This window comes from Ixodes scapularis, unplaced genomic scaffold, assembly GCF_016920785.2.
Source record: "Ixodes scapularis isolate PalLabHiFi unplaced genomic scaffold, ASM1692078v2 PGA_scaffold12__126_contigs__length_90152505, whole genome shotgun sequence".
NCBI classification, from domain to species: domain Eukaryota; kingdom Metazoa; phylum Arthropoda; class Arachnida; order Ixodida; family Ixodidae; genus Ixodes; species Ixodes scapularis.
The window spans coordinates 28253667-28269439 of NW_024609838.1; the positions used below are offsets into that span (position 1 = coordinate 28253667).

At 49.1% G+C, this 15773-nt stretch overlaps 1 protein-coding gene across 1 annotated transcript in view; it reads right to left on the reverse strand.

Annotated features, from left to right (window-relative positions):
* Window positions 1–15773, reverse strand: part of LOC121835355 (proteasome adapter and scaffold protein ECM29-like) — an 86894-nt gene that overhangs the window by 51889 nt on the left and 19232 nt on the right. Inside the window, exons 13-20 of the mRNA XM_042289483.1 lie at window positions 14487–14570; window positions 13006–13192; window positions 12432–12523; window positions 10495–10626; window positions 8099–8234; window positions 4257–4456; window positions 3277–3381; window positions 1316–1429 (exon numbers count right to left, since the gene is read on the reverse strand). Coding sequence (XP_042145417.1) covers window positions 1316–1429; window positions 3277–3381; window positions 4257–4456; window positions 8099–8234; window positions 10495–10626; window positions 12432–12523; window positions 13006–13192; window positions 14487–14570 — 1050 coding nt within the window. The remainder of the gene's footprint in view (window positions 1–1315; window positions 1430–3276; window positions 3382–4256; window positions 4457–8098; window positions 8235–10494; window positions 10627–12431; window positions 12524–13005; window positions 13193–14486; window positions 14571–15773) is intronic.

The window sequence follows — 15773 nt, forward strand, 5'->3', positions numbered from 1 at the left end:
AAATTTCGCTACTGAGAGTGCTATGTCATGAATTTGTTACCATAGAAAAACATACTCGTAGAATCTATTTTTCCCAAAAATAATCGAGCCGCGAAATTCTCAAAAATTAGGTCCTCACGAAAATTACCTACATCGGTTACAGCATTTGCAAATCTGCAGGGGGAATATCTCAGTACCTAGGCCAGCTAGAAACAACCTTTTTACACATGTAGCTAAATGTGCAAAGCCTACAATGTTTAGAACAGATTCTTCAACAGAGGCCAAAAAAATATTTTTAAATTGCTCTATTTTTTTTTTATTTAGTGGCCACACATTGAATGCTGAATTTCAACACTGAAAAAGTGTTTCCTGCGATTTCGGATAAAGTTTCAGACAACTGGCAACAATAATCCCAAGAGACGAAGATGGCTGGAGTGTCGTCACTTCGAAACATAGCTGACTCAGTAAGTCTAGGCAGGGCCGGTGTGCCTAGATTGTGCTTGATCGGGGTCACGCGGTTCACGGGCCGCATTTGCAATACAGGCCGCGAGGAGGTAATAAAAACCGTTAACAGTCCCGTGTCAATCTGCAGCACAGTCACAGCGATAGCTATGACAAGGCACGGTGAGACCGCCGGGCATCAGCGTCGGTTTCATACACCATGGTGTGTGCGAACGAGAGCGTTTGGAACAAAATAGACATCTGACCAGTTTGCTCCGAACCCTTTTGTTTCTTTTCTTGTATCAGAGTGCATGAAAGCGCGTCTCCTGGCACAAGCTCTTGGCACTAACAGTGCTACAACAGAATTTTGTTATGCGCTATTTTTTTTTTTCTCCAAAGACCACATGCAGTGAGCGTCGTCGGGTACTACAAAAATACTATGTATGGAGCAGGTTATGAACGCTGTGGCATAGCTCAGTGGCAACGCTTCCGCTTCGCACGTGGCAGACCCAGGTTCGATTCCCGCGGGCGGCAGGCAATCTTTTTAAGGGATTCGGCAACATCGACGACGGATGCCCCACATCGCCAACTACCGCATCAACAATGACAACAGCTTACTAAAACTACTACCACATCAACACAGACGTCATTTCCAGTGGTGGAAAGAGCCCACAGCAGCTATTGCTGTAAAAGCATTGATCGTCTGCAAGCCTCTCCACCTCTTCACCCGTTTCCTCCTCACCACGCGACAACGCAACGCCTGCACACTCGCGACCAATCTGCACAGGAGGCATCCACCATTAAATCACAGATGCTCTTCATAGTTTGAGTTGATCCCTCTCTTAAATCTAGGCTCTTTGGGAGGAGTGTTTGTGAGCAAAGCGGAGAAACTCACGACAAAGTCCTCTTCCTCGGTTGCCCAGGCGTCCCGGCTCAGGGGAGAGGTCGGACCCAGCAGGGCGCAGCAGATGGCCTCTCCCACCGTGAAGTGGACCTCCATGTCCGGACTCTGCACATTGGGAGCACTCTACTTGGAGGATCGCAGAGAGGCCAAGCCCACTTTACATGGGTTGCGACAGCTCGCCTTGCAATGCACCACACTGAAATTCACAATAAAGCTGCAAGACAGAGGTGGGACGTCTTTTTGCCAACACATCAAGGATCGGCTTACCTAAACCAAAGTCAAATTTGGTGGTTTTTACGTGCCATACAAACGACGGGCATCTGGCAAGCCCCAGTGAAGGATACTGAGGATTAATTTGGATCACCTGGAAATCTGTTGACAAGCAACCGAAATCTCGGTTGCGTGGCGCATTCTCTGCAATAAGCATCCATCAGACAACGGGCACCACGGTCGGGTTTCGAACCCACCACCTGGGGATCCATAACAGTCACCGAGGTGGCTAACTTAGGCCTCATTCACACAGCCGGCGTTTCGCCCCATCCCGGCGAAAGCGCCGTGGGCGCCATGCCGAAAACGGGACGGTGTGGGGACGGAGGAATGTTCGAACCAGCGGCGACGAAGCTGCCGGCGGTGGCTATAACAATAGATGGATGCTGGCGGCTGGGTCCCTTTATATTGAGCGGTAACTTGCACCACCTAGTTTATAAATCTTTTTGCACCTTTCAAATTCCGCGTCGAACATTTGTATCCTGTAATTTCGAGCACAATTTCACACTTCCCTCGATCTCTACTACCAATCTCATAATCCCGTATTTGTGGCTGCTTTGTGGCGGCGTCGACCATCATATGTAGCAGACTATCAGCGTCGATGGGCGCAGCCACAACTGTTTTGTTCCTTGTTCCGTTTGGGTCGTCGATAACGATCCTGCATGTTTCAAAACATTTATTTTATTTGTCTCCACGTTTTGAAACAAAGGTGACAAGACCCACCGCAAGCACGTTTCACATCAATCACTCCTTACGCCGCATTTCGTCCCCGATGATCAACGACCGTATTTTCTTCCTTCCGCTGTTCTTCCTTAAAATCATATTTACGTCTATCGCAAAGGAACCGATGTGGTCTCACCATTTCAAACAGCAGCTCAGCGGTAAATCCAAATCTCTGTATGCCCGTTGTTCAAAAGCCGTAAACATCACACAATGTGCCCGTCGTCTCGCTGGCCTCCCTCCTTCCCGAAACGAGCTTTGTTGGTTTCGTCGTTAGGGTGGTTAGGGCACAGTATGGTCAATTCCCCCGCCGCGGCCGTGCCCATGGTCACCCAACTTTTGAGAATCCGCCAGATTCAGCGAAAGTTTCCGATTTTGTGATTGGCCGTCCCTCGATGGGGCGGGGCGCCGGCGTTTCTGGTCTCCCGCCGGTGCCGGGGACGTTAAAGATCCTCGTTTGGCCCTTTTCGGGTCCGGCGACCCGATTTCGGTCGGAAACCGGTCCCAACACCCTCTCCCCCGGCAGAAAGGACGGCCGGCGCTTTCGCCGGGCCGGCAAAAAACGGCTGTGTGAATGAGGCCTTACCCGGATCGAAGGTCACCAAAAGGAATCGAACATCTAACGTAGACTCTGTTATAGGGCTCGGTTTCATGAGGAAAGCAACACGTTACACTCGGCCGACACACAGGTCAGGGTCGTATAAGCAGTATAACCCCTGCGAGGCTATATTGCTTATGTGACCTCCACGTAAGGGTGCCATGTGACATCCTACGAAGGGTATCATGTGACACCGTGACACTGTTATGTCATGGTGTCGAGCGTTTTTGGGCGACGCTATGACGTGACCTCGTCACATCGTGCCACGTGACACGGTGATGTCATGGGTCATGGTGACGTCACGCCATCTAATGTCACGTCACGTGGTCACGTGCACGAGCCTGGACGGAGATAACGGGCGTCCCACCTCCATGCTGGACTCCACGAGGCTGTTCAGGACGGTTCTGGCATGGGGGAAGTGGTTCTGCCCCAAGCACAGCAGACCAAGGGTGCGTGCCGCCTCCTCACGTACCTGCATGACGCCAATTGCTTCACTTCAAACCGAAAAAAACGATGCTATGAGCGTCACCCAAAAAAAACCTGCAGTTATATTTCGATCCATCAATCAAACCGCCATGTGCGGGATCACGTTTCGTAAGGAATGCGGCAGACACTAAATCTAGCCTCAACCTCCCAAACACGTGAAGCATGAAAAAAAAAAAGAAAAATTAGGCACACAAAGTTTATTTCATTGAAAACGACACGATGGGATATCCGTCAACACGCTCTACCACTTTTATGTTGGAGGGTTCAGTGTTGGGAAGTACTTTAGGTACATTGCACTCATAGCACTACTTCAAGTAGGTTAGTACATACAGTGTGTGCAAGCTGCTCAGGCTTAAAAGCATTAAATGGAAATACTGAAGGCGAAACATTGTCACCTTTCTTCCATTCGGTTGCATTTTAACGTGTCTGCTTCCGCGACATTCCAGCAGTTTCAGATTTCGAACCGGAGGTACTTTAGACAGCTTCTCCATCGGATGATCAGCTCTCATACTCTGAATTCAATTCTGAGAAGCATTAAAAGCCTGAACCAGAAAAGCCAACGCTCCAATTGCCACAACTGCCACAGTAGCCGACATGCGAAGCAACCATCTCGCGCACACCGCATGCGCAGAGCGTCCATAATTTCAAAGCTATATATCGTCCCAGCAAAGTGAAACACTGTGCGAATATAATGTATATAGTTCACCAAAGACCTAACAAATAGCAACACCTACCGCGGTGCACGCGGTTTCACGGTTAGTCAGGCTCTTTCAAGCGTGTAATCTACAGCGGCGACCGTCAAAGGGTTAAAGACAGTGAGCTGTATGGCGAATTTGCACGGATCAAGCTTCTAGGACAGACCTTGGCGGGTGCCTTGGCGTTGTGCAGGACGGCGCCCAGGGCTCTAACCAGGGCCAGCAGGGTCAGGCCCGGGTCCTCGGGCGGCGTATCGGCCTCCGAGTCCCCGACAGGAAATGGGGGCGTAGCCACACAACCCACCTCGCCGAGAGCGATGCAGCACGACAGCAGGCCAGCACCCAAGGGCAGCTTGGATGCCTCCACTGCAAGCACAACGACATAGAGATAATATGATAATCTAAAGGGATAGGTCCCGTGCATTCCGGTCACTTCGGAACAGCGAGGCGTAGAGGCGGACATTGGAGGGCCCGATGAGACTGTACTGCTGGCAATGCTTCGATATTAACGAGAAAGCAGAAAAACGTCACTTGCAACGTCTGCATCTAGCGTTTCTCTACCTTTGTTTTGCACAAGAACACCAGCATCACGCATTGTATAAAAATAAAAGAGAGTTGACGAGCACTCAAACAACTTCAGCTTGTTGCAGCAAAATGAATGCATCTAACCCATCGTCTGCTTTCTTTCTCCTCTTTTCTGTCGCTTTCTTTCACATTCATTCTCTAGGGACCACCGATGTCAACGAGTGTGATTTTCCCTGTTCTTCTCCCATCTTAACTCCCTGCACCGGGACTCGTCCTGCCTTCTTCAAATTCCAAAGTTTGCAACAACGCTACAATGAACCGCTGGTTCTGGAAGGAAAGGGCTTCTTAACTCTGGCTAAGGCTTCACATTCTTGCTTACCAAACTCGTATTGGCCACCCAACGTTAGTTTTTGAAAACAATATAACGTAAAATATGGGGGTTTTACACGACAAACCTTTCGAAGGACATCTGGCTCACCCCAATGGAGGACTGAGGATTACTTTCGACCGCCTGGGGATTTTTTCACACAAATGAAGTCTCGGTTACACAGCACCTTTTGTGCAATAAGCCTCAATCAGATTCCGAGCACCTTGGTTGGGATTCGAACCCACCACCAGGAAATCCATAGGCCGGCGCTTTGCCTCGAGCCACCAAGGCAGCTAATAAAATATCATTGTTGGGTAGTGACACAGCTTGCTTCTTCTGTTTGGCTAGTTTCTGATTGAAGGTTTTCCAGCCTGTCCATTCTTTTTAAAGTGGTAGCGTTATAGGGCTAATCAACCTCAAGAGCCGCGTACCGTAATATCCCAAGTCGTCGCCCACCCCCCTGCCACCTGAAATTCATAAAAAAAAAGTGGGGTGGGCCATGTCTCGGTAAGTAAGTACGAAAAGTTTAGAAAAAGCTAAAGGAACGCCCATTTTCCTGTACATAGCTAGCACAGCTGCACAAGGAATACAAAGTCCGTCGCTTGCACACGCGCTATGAACACCGCCGATCGGCATACAGCGCGAACGTTTGTTCCGTGAAATCATGTTTCTAACACCCCTATGTTCTCTTCGTTAGTTTAAAAAAAAAAAAGTCAACAAGAAAATAGAAAAATTAACAGGTGCAACGAGCAACCAAGCAAGCAAGCGAGCGAGCTGACAAAAGAAGCGATGAAGAGCGATGCTGAAGAAGCGGGAAAGCCGGCGATAACGTTGGTAAATACTTTGGCATTGGGCCAACTAAGACGCCTTGTCAATAGCAAGCAAGGAGCAGGCTTTTGCACAACTTCCTTGTTTTGGGCATACATGCGTGCGTCCATGCGTGGCGTGCTATCATTGAGGGCTGAGGCGGCGTTGCTGTATGACATGGACGGCACTACGAACACTGAGCTCGACTACAAACATCTGTGCGCCGTTCCAGCAAATCTTTTTTTACCCGTCGGCTTTGTCTTAAATATCGCGCAACCTTACCAACTGCGCTCGCGACGTTCCGGGAGACGGACTTTGACCTTACACTCCGCGGTTACATTCCAGGATACGCTGACCTTGCGATCTCTGAATAGGTTACTGCTTGTGCTATCTTTTCGACTTTGTTTTCTTGTCCGAATGAACTTTTTCCCCATCGCTTTCCTTTCGCACGCATGTACTATGACTCCGGGGTCGCAGAAATCTGGGAGGAAATGTGTAAACAAAGAGAAGTGTCTTTCCCTCCTTCGTTTTACTTTGCCATGGACATCTTTCAACTGTAAGGTCCACGGCTGCGTCGTTCGGGTAGGACGAATATTCACAAATAACGGTGTCTGTGTTGAGGTATTTGTAGGGGTGGGCAATCACTCAGTGTTTTAAAGCGATAGCTTTAAGGAACTCGGGTGGCAGAAAAGCTGGCGTCGGTGTTGGTGGCAGACGGAAAAATCCTGATTGATTGATAGTGTCATGACATCACAGCCACATGACCTCGCGCGGGAATTTCAAACAGCCCACAGCGCTCACGTGTGGAATGAAGGTGATGAAAACATGACACGCAATGCAAATGAAAGGTTGCTGCATGTCTCAAACATTTTCACTTTATAAGGTAATTCATTTGCCTTAAAGAAAAATCCGAAAAATTTTAGGCGGAGTAGGGATTCGAATCTCCGACCCTTCAGTTGCGAGCCAGACATGCTATCGACTAGGCCACGCAGACAGGTTTGCATGACTTGGGAACGAGTAGGGGTTTACATTTTGCTACCCCGTTCAGCCCTTAAAAGCAAAGCGAAGCTTAAGTATCCTCCTGTATTTTTTTTGGAACCCAATATTTACCCAAAAAGTGGGGTGGGCGATGACTCAAAATGACGATAAGCACGAAATGTGGAGGTCAGTCAGCCCGTAACCACTAAGTTATCTTGAAGAAAATGGCAACTGGTGCCAGAGATCGAACCCCAGTCACCAGCATTCAAGCCGAGTGTGCTGCTGACTGAGCTACAGATCCAGCACACAGGAACTGGAGGAGCAGAAGCGGGAGGGGTGAGAAAGCGTGTAGAGTGGAGAGGGGTGAAAAGGGCAAGAAAGAGAGGAGCAGAAACAGGTGGTGCAGAAATTGCGTGGAACAAGGAGCGGAAAGGGCAAGAAAGTGCCCTCCCCTCTCTTGGTGACCCAGAAAATTCAGCACAAAGGCTTTGTATCCAGGTCGTGCGGAAGGGAAGCGCACGCAGCTTCACGAAGAGGCAATGGTGAGACGTAGTCTGTTTTCATACAAAAGCCTGCCCTAGGCACATCCTGAATTAAGAGCACCACCCACCTTAGGCAATGAAGGCTAAAGGCCCGTTCACACACTTGCAACAGAGTACGACCGAGAGACGAGACCTGATGAAACCTCTTAAATTTCTTAGGATGAGAGAACACACTGGCACATTGGCGCCATCTACGCGGTGACCCTGGAACTGTATTTCACAAGAGCGAAGGTTTTGCGGGATTTTTGAGGTCAAATGTGCGTAATACCTTTGAGAAAGGCTCGTTCATAACGTTGACAAAAGTTTTTCGAGCCAAGAAAGAAAGGATAATGCGCGAGAGAAATAGAAAGTATGCCAGACCGCCAAGTTTACACTGCTACCCAATAGATGGCGCCAGTGTGTCCCCTCGTCGTAAGAGAAATTAAGAAGTTCCAAGACACACGGTTCTAAGAGGTCGCAAGTGTCTGAACGGGCCTTAAGGGTCATCCTGCTTTAGGCACCACCCACCCTATGAAGCTATTGCATTTAAACGCATTTGGCAAAATTACCAAATATGCAGACAATTTCGTATGTCTCACAATAAAACTTGCGCATAAGGTGAAAAAAAAAAAGGATTTCTTAATCTCAGTTTAGAAGTGAGCTTTAAAGAAGTAAACAAGAAAAAGGCTAAAATTCATACGTCTAACATTGAGAGGTCTTTCAATGGGTAAAATTTTCTTTTGCACTAGTTAAAGTGGCCAAAAACTCCTTTATGGTTGCACATCTCATCTCTTAAGGACATCAACTCACAGAACTGCCTGCAGAGCACCTCCACAGCTGCCTTCATCCTAGGACTGTCAACAACGTTGTCCTGGTTCCGATGCCGGTACTTTCGAGCGAGCGTGAATCCAAGAGCCAGCAGGGCCCCTTGCTTAAGCTCCAGATTCTAGAAGACAAAAAATACTAGTTGTATGGCAATTTTCTCAGGTAGGACCAAAGTACCGTAGCTTCTAGACAATAGTCCAGAGCGTATACATGTTTCAAAGTTGAAATTTCATGCACTGTGCACTGGTGCAAGCTATACAAGGATTTGTTTTTTATCTAGATTGTTCGTTATGACGAGACGTGACAAATTTTGTGAATGAGAGACTATGTTAATGATGAAAGCTTCTTTGTGAGCTAATAGGGAGTTTTAGAAAAGCACACGCAAAAGCTTTGCATACGGAAATAACAGCGTCGTCGCCACTGTACATGCACCGAACGCTAACCGCATTTTGTGCTTTGCATGTGCTATTTTTCGGAAATTGCGTGCATACACAAAGAGCCTTTTTGTTCCTCCAAGGAGGATTTGTTATGCGCGAGAAGTTGGCTAAAGCCAAGATGAGCACAGTCAGAAAATTATGGCTTCTAGGACCGTGGCTGCGGCCGCTTTAGCCGTCGTTGTGAACGCAATGTCGGCAGCATCCTCGCAACTGCAATTTTCAATACAGGACGACATTGCACTCCTACGGGATCTGCACGTCACCAATGGTTTGGAAGACACAGCAAGGTGGGAAAAATGGGCCAGAGGGGCAACGATCACCGGAGACTTGCTGCTTGCGACGTGCAAATGTTTCTCGGCAAAGATACAATGTGCGAAGGTCAGTACACAAGACCTCTATTGCCAAGGCGATGCAAGCGGACATGACCGGTCAATGGCTCGCCTTGCATTCTCATATTCAAATAAATCTAAAATGTTACTCTGAACCAAAAAACTTGTTTTTTTTTCTCAAGTTACAGCACATTGTGTGTTAACTAAGAATTGTTACTGTGTCCTGGTGGCATTGCAAGCGCAAGATGCTTGGGTTTTTTGCTCGGGACATAGACCCGAGCAAGAGATGCTCCGCATCTAAAAAAAACTAGCCTCGATCATCACAGAATCTGTCCTGTGAGTACTATGCGTACGTTATGATTTGCCATGTTTTGTTGCACGGAGCTTAAATTTCTTCGAGAGTGGAGTGTGTCACGAACAAGTTTTAATGACGATTTTTCATGGGTTCTGCTTCTTTGATGGGGGCATGTATGGTCTCAAATTCTCAGTGACCTTGGATGGACCCCTTGCGGTAACTGCGGTAACGGGGAGGAGGAGGTTTACCGCATATTTTAAGTTATTAACTGGCTTTTGTCCGAAGTTCTGATGACGTACATTAGCTGCGATATCCCTCCATACATCGCACGATTCCCCCCCCCCCCCCCGCGATGTCGCAAGTCCACGTGGGAAGCTACGTTTCGTCGGGAACCAGCTGCACGCTGACGGTCACCCGCGGACTAAATATGCCAAAGAAAGCATCGCTCGGTGCCGGCAGTTGCCTGCGGACAATACTCCGTTTCGCTTTAAGTCCAACAACATTAAGACCCAATGGCGCTAATCGGGCATTGCCAAGAGTGTGTCGTCGCCGCGCTCGTCTCTTTGTACGTTTGCTATCGCATTTATAGTGGCACGCCAGTTGAGCTGCACGCTCACGTCGTTTGCGGTCGGCCCAATTTCCCTGACCGATGCTCATTTCAATGGAAGTTCCCCGACTTTTTGTTTACTTTTCTGGACTCACCAGATTCCCTAACGATTCCACGCTTTCCAGGTTGACAGACACACTGCCCTCGACAGTTGTAGAGCGGTCACCCCAAGACACTGCACCATCTTTCCGCAACACGTTTGGCACTGGTACGGTGCTTGGAAAGCATCTTTGACCGGTGCATTCGGCGTCCAATCCTGCCCACGCGCCGAAAGCGGTCCCAAAGTGGCACAAACGACGTCACAAAAGCTGGCACATCACGCTGTCGGACGTTGCAGTCCCGGTGGTTGGGCGTAAAAGCCCCGACAAAAAGCACGAACGAACGCGGGTGTCGCCATTGTTCGTGGGGTCCCAACTCCCGGCTGTCGAAGCTTCCTTGGATTGTCAAGACAGAGAGTGACCTGCAGCGGAACGGGTGCCCGCCAAACATGCCATCGCTACCGCGACACTGCGAGGACCGTGGCCGGCGAGGACGCAACACTTCTGCGACGTCATTGGGCGAAAATCGAAACCACTTTTTAGGATGCGATAAACACAACAGTCGGAGACACGTTCTAAGCATCTTAGCGCCGGTGGAGACGTCGTTAGCATTTCTTTCGCAAATTGAAAATCGCAAAGTCACCGGAATTCGAGCCGAACGGGCAGCGAGCTCACCTCACTCCTGGCGTCGCCGCAGAGTGCGTCCACGTCCCCCAGGAAGGCTTCCCCGGTGCGAGAGGCCACCAGAAACCCGACCAGTTGGGCGGCACACTCCCGCACTTGCTCCTTGGACGACGACAGCAGGTTCTGCAACGTCGGTTCGTCTCGAGTTTGTACTCGCGCAAACGCCCGGACGGGACGACAAAAAAACGTGCTCCCTTTTCCCGCGCTACAGCGCCAAACGCGGCGATAACGCAGAAGGCGCTGTGCGTCGCTTCGTGAGGACGTTGCAAGGAAGACTTCAGTACTCGTCTTGCGTGTGGACAAGCCAAACGTCGTTGTGTATGGTGTGTCTGGAGGACTGCCCTGACAAGGCTAGCGTGCCCACGCTCCCGAGGCTACGCCCGTGCAAGATGCGCTCTTTGTGCGAAAAGTGGAAATGACGAGTGCACCGTGCTGAGCAGAGTAGAGAGAAACCCGTGGTGGCATGAGAACAGCAAAGGGCGCAGAACCCAGACTAGCACATATGAGTGGCAGCGCTTAAGCGTCCCTCGGACACCTCCTAAGGCACATCTCCAAGAACTGTTCTATTAATCAGCAAGATTCCTAAAGCAAATACCCCGAGGGCCACCTTTTAATAATGTAACAGCTGCCGCCATCAATAACAACACACTTTATGTGAAAACAGAGTAAGTGAACAGGCGAGCTGGTCGATGTTACACATTTTTAAAAAAAACGGAGACAACTGACGAAGAAGGAAACAAACAAAAAACGTCTCAATGTTCTTTTTAAAAAACCAGAGACGACGGTTTGTGTTTTTCCAATTCTTCGTCCATCGTCTCTGGTTTTTTCAAAAAGTGTGGCACTTTATGTACTGTATTTACGCGATTGTAGGTCGACCCATTTTTCTATTTTTGAAAATCTGAAGTGGGGAGATCGACTTATAATCGAACCAAAGCCTTCCCCCACTGACAAAAACAAAATTGCGATATCAAAAACAGCTTGGCTTGTTAGGAGTTGCACCATTCTGTGCGCTCATTTTACAAGTTCTATCTATTGCGATTTGCAAATTAACCATAATGCACGGCAAATGGCGCGCGGCACGCCCGACTCCCGGGGTGGCTGCATAGAGTGATATACTAAGTGGCGGTACTTGACGTAGGAGCCACTCCGGAGCGCCAGCTAAAACCCTGGAACAGCTTCACTTCCCGCTGCTTCTTTTTGCACGATGCATGGTAACGCATTGTTTGATCGAGTGTCGAGATAGTGCGTTTAGCTTTACGGGGCTCGTTTACGGCCATTCTTCACCCAAAAGTCAAAAACTGCGCTGCTGGACACAAGTTCGACCCGTCAGAGCGGGTGGTGCGACAATGACGTCTGCAACGGTGACGGATCTGACCTGCGACGGCAAATGAAGAGGCTTCCGTGAGCCAAAGTCTGGATGGGTCTGGATGCCTTCCGGAGTTAGAAGTCAGGCTCGCAACGTACGTCACAGAAATGCGCAATCGGTTCCTACCCGTGATGTTCGACGTGACCACCAATCAAGCGCGGAAGATGCGTTCGATGCGGTCATTAGCGAAGTGCGAGGTATCGTCGGACGCCGACGACGCACCTTGGGAACGTAGCAGTGATAACAACAGGAAGGACAGCACCAGCGCGGACGAATCGTAGTGTTTAGTCGCAGACAGCACAAGAACAACAGGGAGCAGGTTCAGTTGTCCTGCCTTCAGCTCGAGCCTCCTAGCTTTGGTAACGCTTCAACGTCTCGTGTGCCTCGTGCTTGCGTGCGTAACCGAAGCACACCAGAAGAGACACCCTGCAGTTCTCCCGTCTTCGCGGTAAAATGTGCCCCTAAAATAGTTTTTTGTTTCCGTTTTGCCAAGATTTGAAGGGGGGGGGGGTCGACTTACGATCGTGTAAATACACTAGTCATTTTCCGCTTTTTTCATCACCTTGAGTGCCGTCTTCTGGTTGTCCAAGAGAGGTGCGAACTCCTTTGGCTCCGCCGCCACCAGCTCCAGAAGTGCGCAAAGGGGAGATACGTCTGAAAAAGTTGCCAAAGTTCATGAGAACCGTCGACGACCATGGCTGCTCGGAAGCAGTTAGCGGAGCTCTGGGGTTGACATTCAATAATCCCTTTAAACCCTGTATTGACCCAAACTAGTGTGGTGCTCATCAAACCAAAGCAGTACCGAAACTACAATGCCTGAAACACATCTCCGACCGGTGCGTTTACCGCGTCCTAAGATGCAGTCTCCAATTTCCACCCGACGACGTCATAGAAGTGTCACGCTGTCCCCAGCTGCCGTCCTGGCGGTGCAACGGCGACGACGATGACATGACGCTCCAGCTTTCATAAAGTCATTTGTTGCCGTTTCGGGACCGCTTTCAACACGTGGGCGGGATGAGACGCTAAGCACGCCAGTCGGAGATGCGTTCCAGGCGGCGTACCGGAAGCAAGCTATGCTAACACGTTGCTCGCCAGACCGAGGAGTTCCCCAAACGGAACCAAACGGACACACTCACCCGGCGCGGTGGGCAGGAACCCGACCAGGAGGCGGGCGTAGTGCCCCGGCAGCGGCGACGACCCGGCCAAGAGCGCGCGCAGGTAGCGCAGCACCTTGGGCGCCCCCTCCCGTCCCAGGTCCGTCTCGGAGTCCGCCGGGGGCAGTCCCGCGCCGCTCCGCAGGCAGCTCCTCAGGTACCGCAGAACCTGGGTCAAAGTTGCAAGGCTCTCAAGCGTTCGGGCCCTCGGTAACACGGCCCATTCATCCATCGTTTCTTCGAGCATTAATTTGTCGGAGAAAAGACGGGGCTGCATTTCCTAGGCTTTTCAGGATTATTTTTCTTCCCTCAAACCTATGCTCGTAAAATTTTAGTACCATAAATGCACCACCGCCTAAAGACACCTTGTGACAACTTTCAATGCACTCCGCTCATCGGTTTATTTATGCTAATTTTTTCATGCCCAAATACCCCTTAAGAACACCCTGTAGATGACCGCAGCACTTCCAGTGGGTGCATGACTCGTCTCTTAGACCCCCTCCAAAACGGTGCCCTTTGTTGAAAGCTGCGTGATATCTTCGCGTTTGATTGCGCCTCGGCTGTTTGTGCAGCGGGAGGAAAACTGATAACTACCCGCTTGCGCTACTTGCACATACCTATTTTGGTACGTGCAAGTTGCATGACGGCTCATAGTGAAGAAAGTGAGTGAACCCCATGGAACCCGTCACCAAAGGGGACACTTCCTGTACGAAAGAGTGGTAAATCGAGAAGAACGAATGAAATTCTAAACGCGCCGCAAATAGGAATCACACATACAACCCCGCGACTGTACGCTCGACATTCTACCATCTCTGCGCTAGTCTGTGGGCATATGCAAAACTAGCTGGCTTTGTCTCCGCAGCGGTGGTCTTTACTCACTGTTTGAACGTGAATGCCGGTCGCTGGATGCCGGCGTTTGGCATTTGGGTTCAAACAGTTTATGGGAAGAAAAAAAGATCCCAAGACATGCCCACCGTCACACAAAAGAAAGACAGAGTTTGGAATAAAATAGCATCCTTATAACCAAAAGAAAAAACTGCAATGTCTACCACAAACTCCGAAGAATGCTGCACAAACACTTTAAGCATACGCCGACTTCATCCGTGGGATCCAGATAGATCAAGCATTTTTCGCTTCGGAGGGGATCTGGGGGACAGAAAGGGCGACAACGATTAAGGTCAATGTATGGAGAGCAGGTTTCCCCATGCCTCTTTCTCGTCAATCTTAAAGCTTTCCCAGCAGGTGAAGTCTTTTCAAAGCGTCTTGAAGTCCTCTCTCCTGCCTCTTCTGTTTTTATTTTGTTCTTTCACAGCTGCGTTTTGTGACCCGCGGAGCTCGCGGCGCAGTTGTCTGGCAGCGGGCAAACTTCCTTCGGAAGTGGCATGCTTCACTTTTTGAGCCTAGATTAAAATTAGCTTTGGTAGAAGTGCAATTCTGCACTAAAAGAGGGTGAATGAACCTACCTCGGCATACTGCACCCGGTTCCATGGCAGGCCAGGGAAAGGTCGGTCGCGGTTGTGCACGCTTGGCGCCAAGCCAGGTTGAGCCTGCACCAAAGGAAAGCACAGTCTGACCTCCGGTCCATGTGGTCCACAAAGATTTTTCATTTCGAAGGATCTAGTGGTGTTTGGAGACTTTCGGAGACATATCGAGATCTCTTTCAAGTACCTAGAAACCACAAAACCTATCATTTCAAGAGCAGCAGCCCTTTCAAGGATGGCTTACTATGTGACAATGGCAAACCTTTCTTCTGAAGTGGTACTTGGTTTGAACTACTTTACAAAACCTTTGCATTTGTAAAGGCTGCTACAGTACAGGCACGACTACGATAGTGAAGAAAGTTGAAGGATACTTTTAATGCTGGCACAGAGATTTGAGATATCGCTATAATGAAGGTAAAGAGGTAACAAATATTTTTCCCTGAAAAACTGAAGCTCTACTAGCGTTATGCAGACGCTCAAACTTTAGACGCATTTCAATATTTTATCCACAATTAACTGTAATATTCATGCTATTTGAACAGCTGGCAAAGTCACGATAGGTTGATTATCTCCATTGAAAAAGCTTCTCACCAAGCACCAGCGCACGGCAAAAAAGCAATAATAATATCAGCAGAGCAGATACCGCAATTAGAATTACACACTATTCGACATTCGCTCCGAGATGAACTGCGATATTCATATTTTTCAAGGTATTGATTGCTGTGTGTTAGCCTCAATAAGTGTGCTTCTTCCTGAGTATGAGTGCATTGCGGAGAAGCGACACCCGCGAAAGTGAGCTCCGCAGATGTTGCTTCTCCGCAGTGCACCGGTGCTCGATAAGAAACAAACTCAACAAGGTAACCTGCCGCAATCAACTCTTGGATAAGTATGAGCATTGCAATTGCGTGATTGGGAAAAAAAGCACCCTTTCAAAGCGGGATGGCGCATGCGCGTGTCTGGCGTACTTAAAAAGAAACAGAAACTTCGGAAATGTTGATGTCTACATTGCAGTAAGATGTTCCAAATTAACTGTGGCTGTTAGGCAAGTGTATATGATAGGTAGAAATGCACTCACAAACTGTATTCCCTTTTTTTTTTCTTTAGATTTGAGATTGAAAAAGAATATTGCGGCGCGCGCAACCGGCCAAGTAGGCAGCGCGTGGCCTAACGGTTATCGTGCCTGCCTCCCACGTGAAAAACCAGGGTTCGATTCCTGGGAGCAACGTGTCTTTTGTCTATTCCTGCAGTTTAGTGTTCTGGTAAATTAGA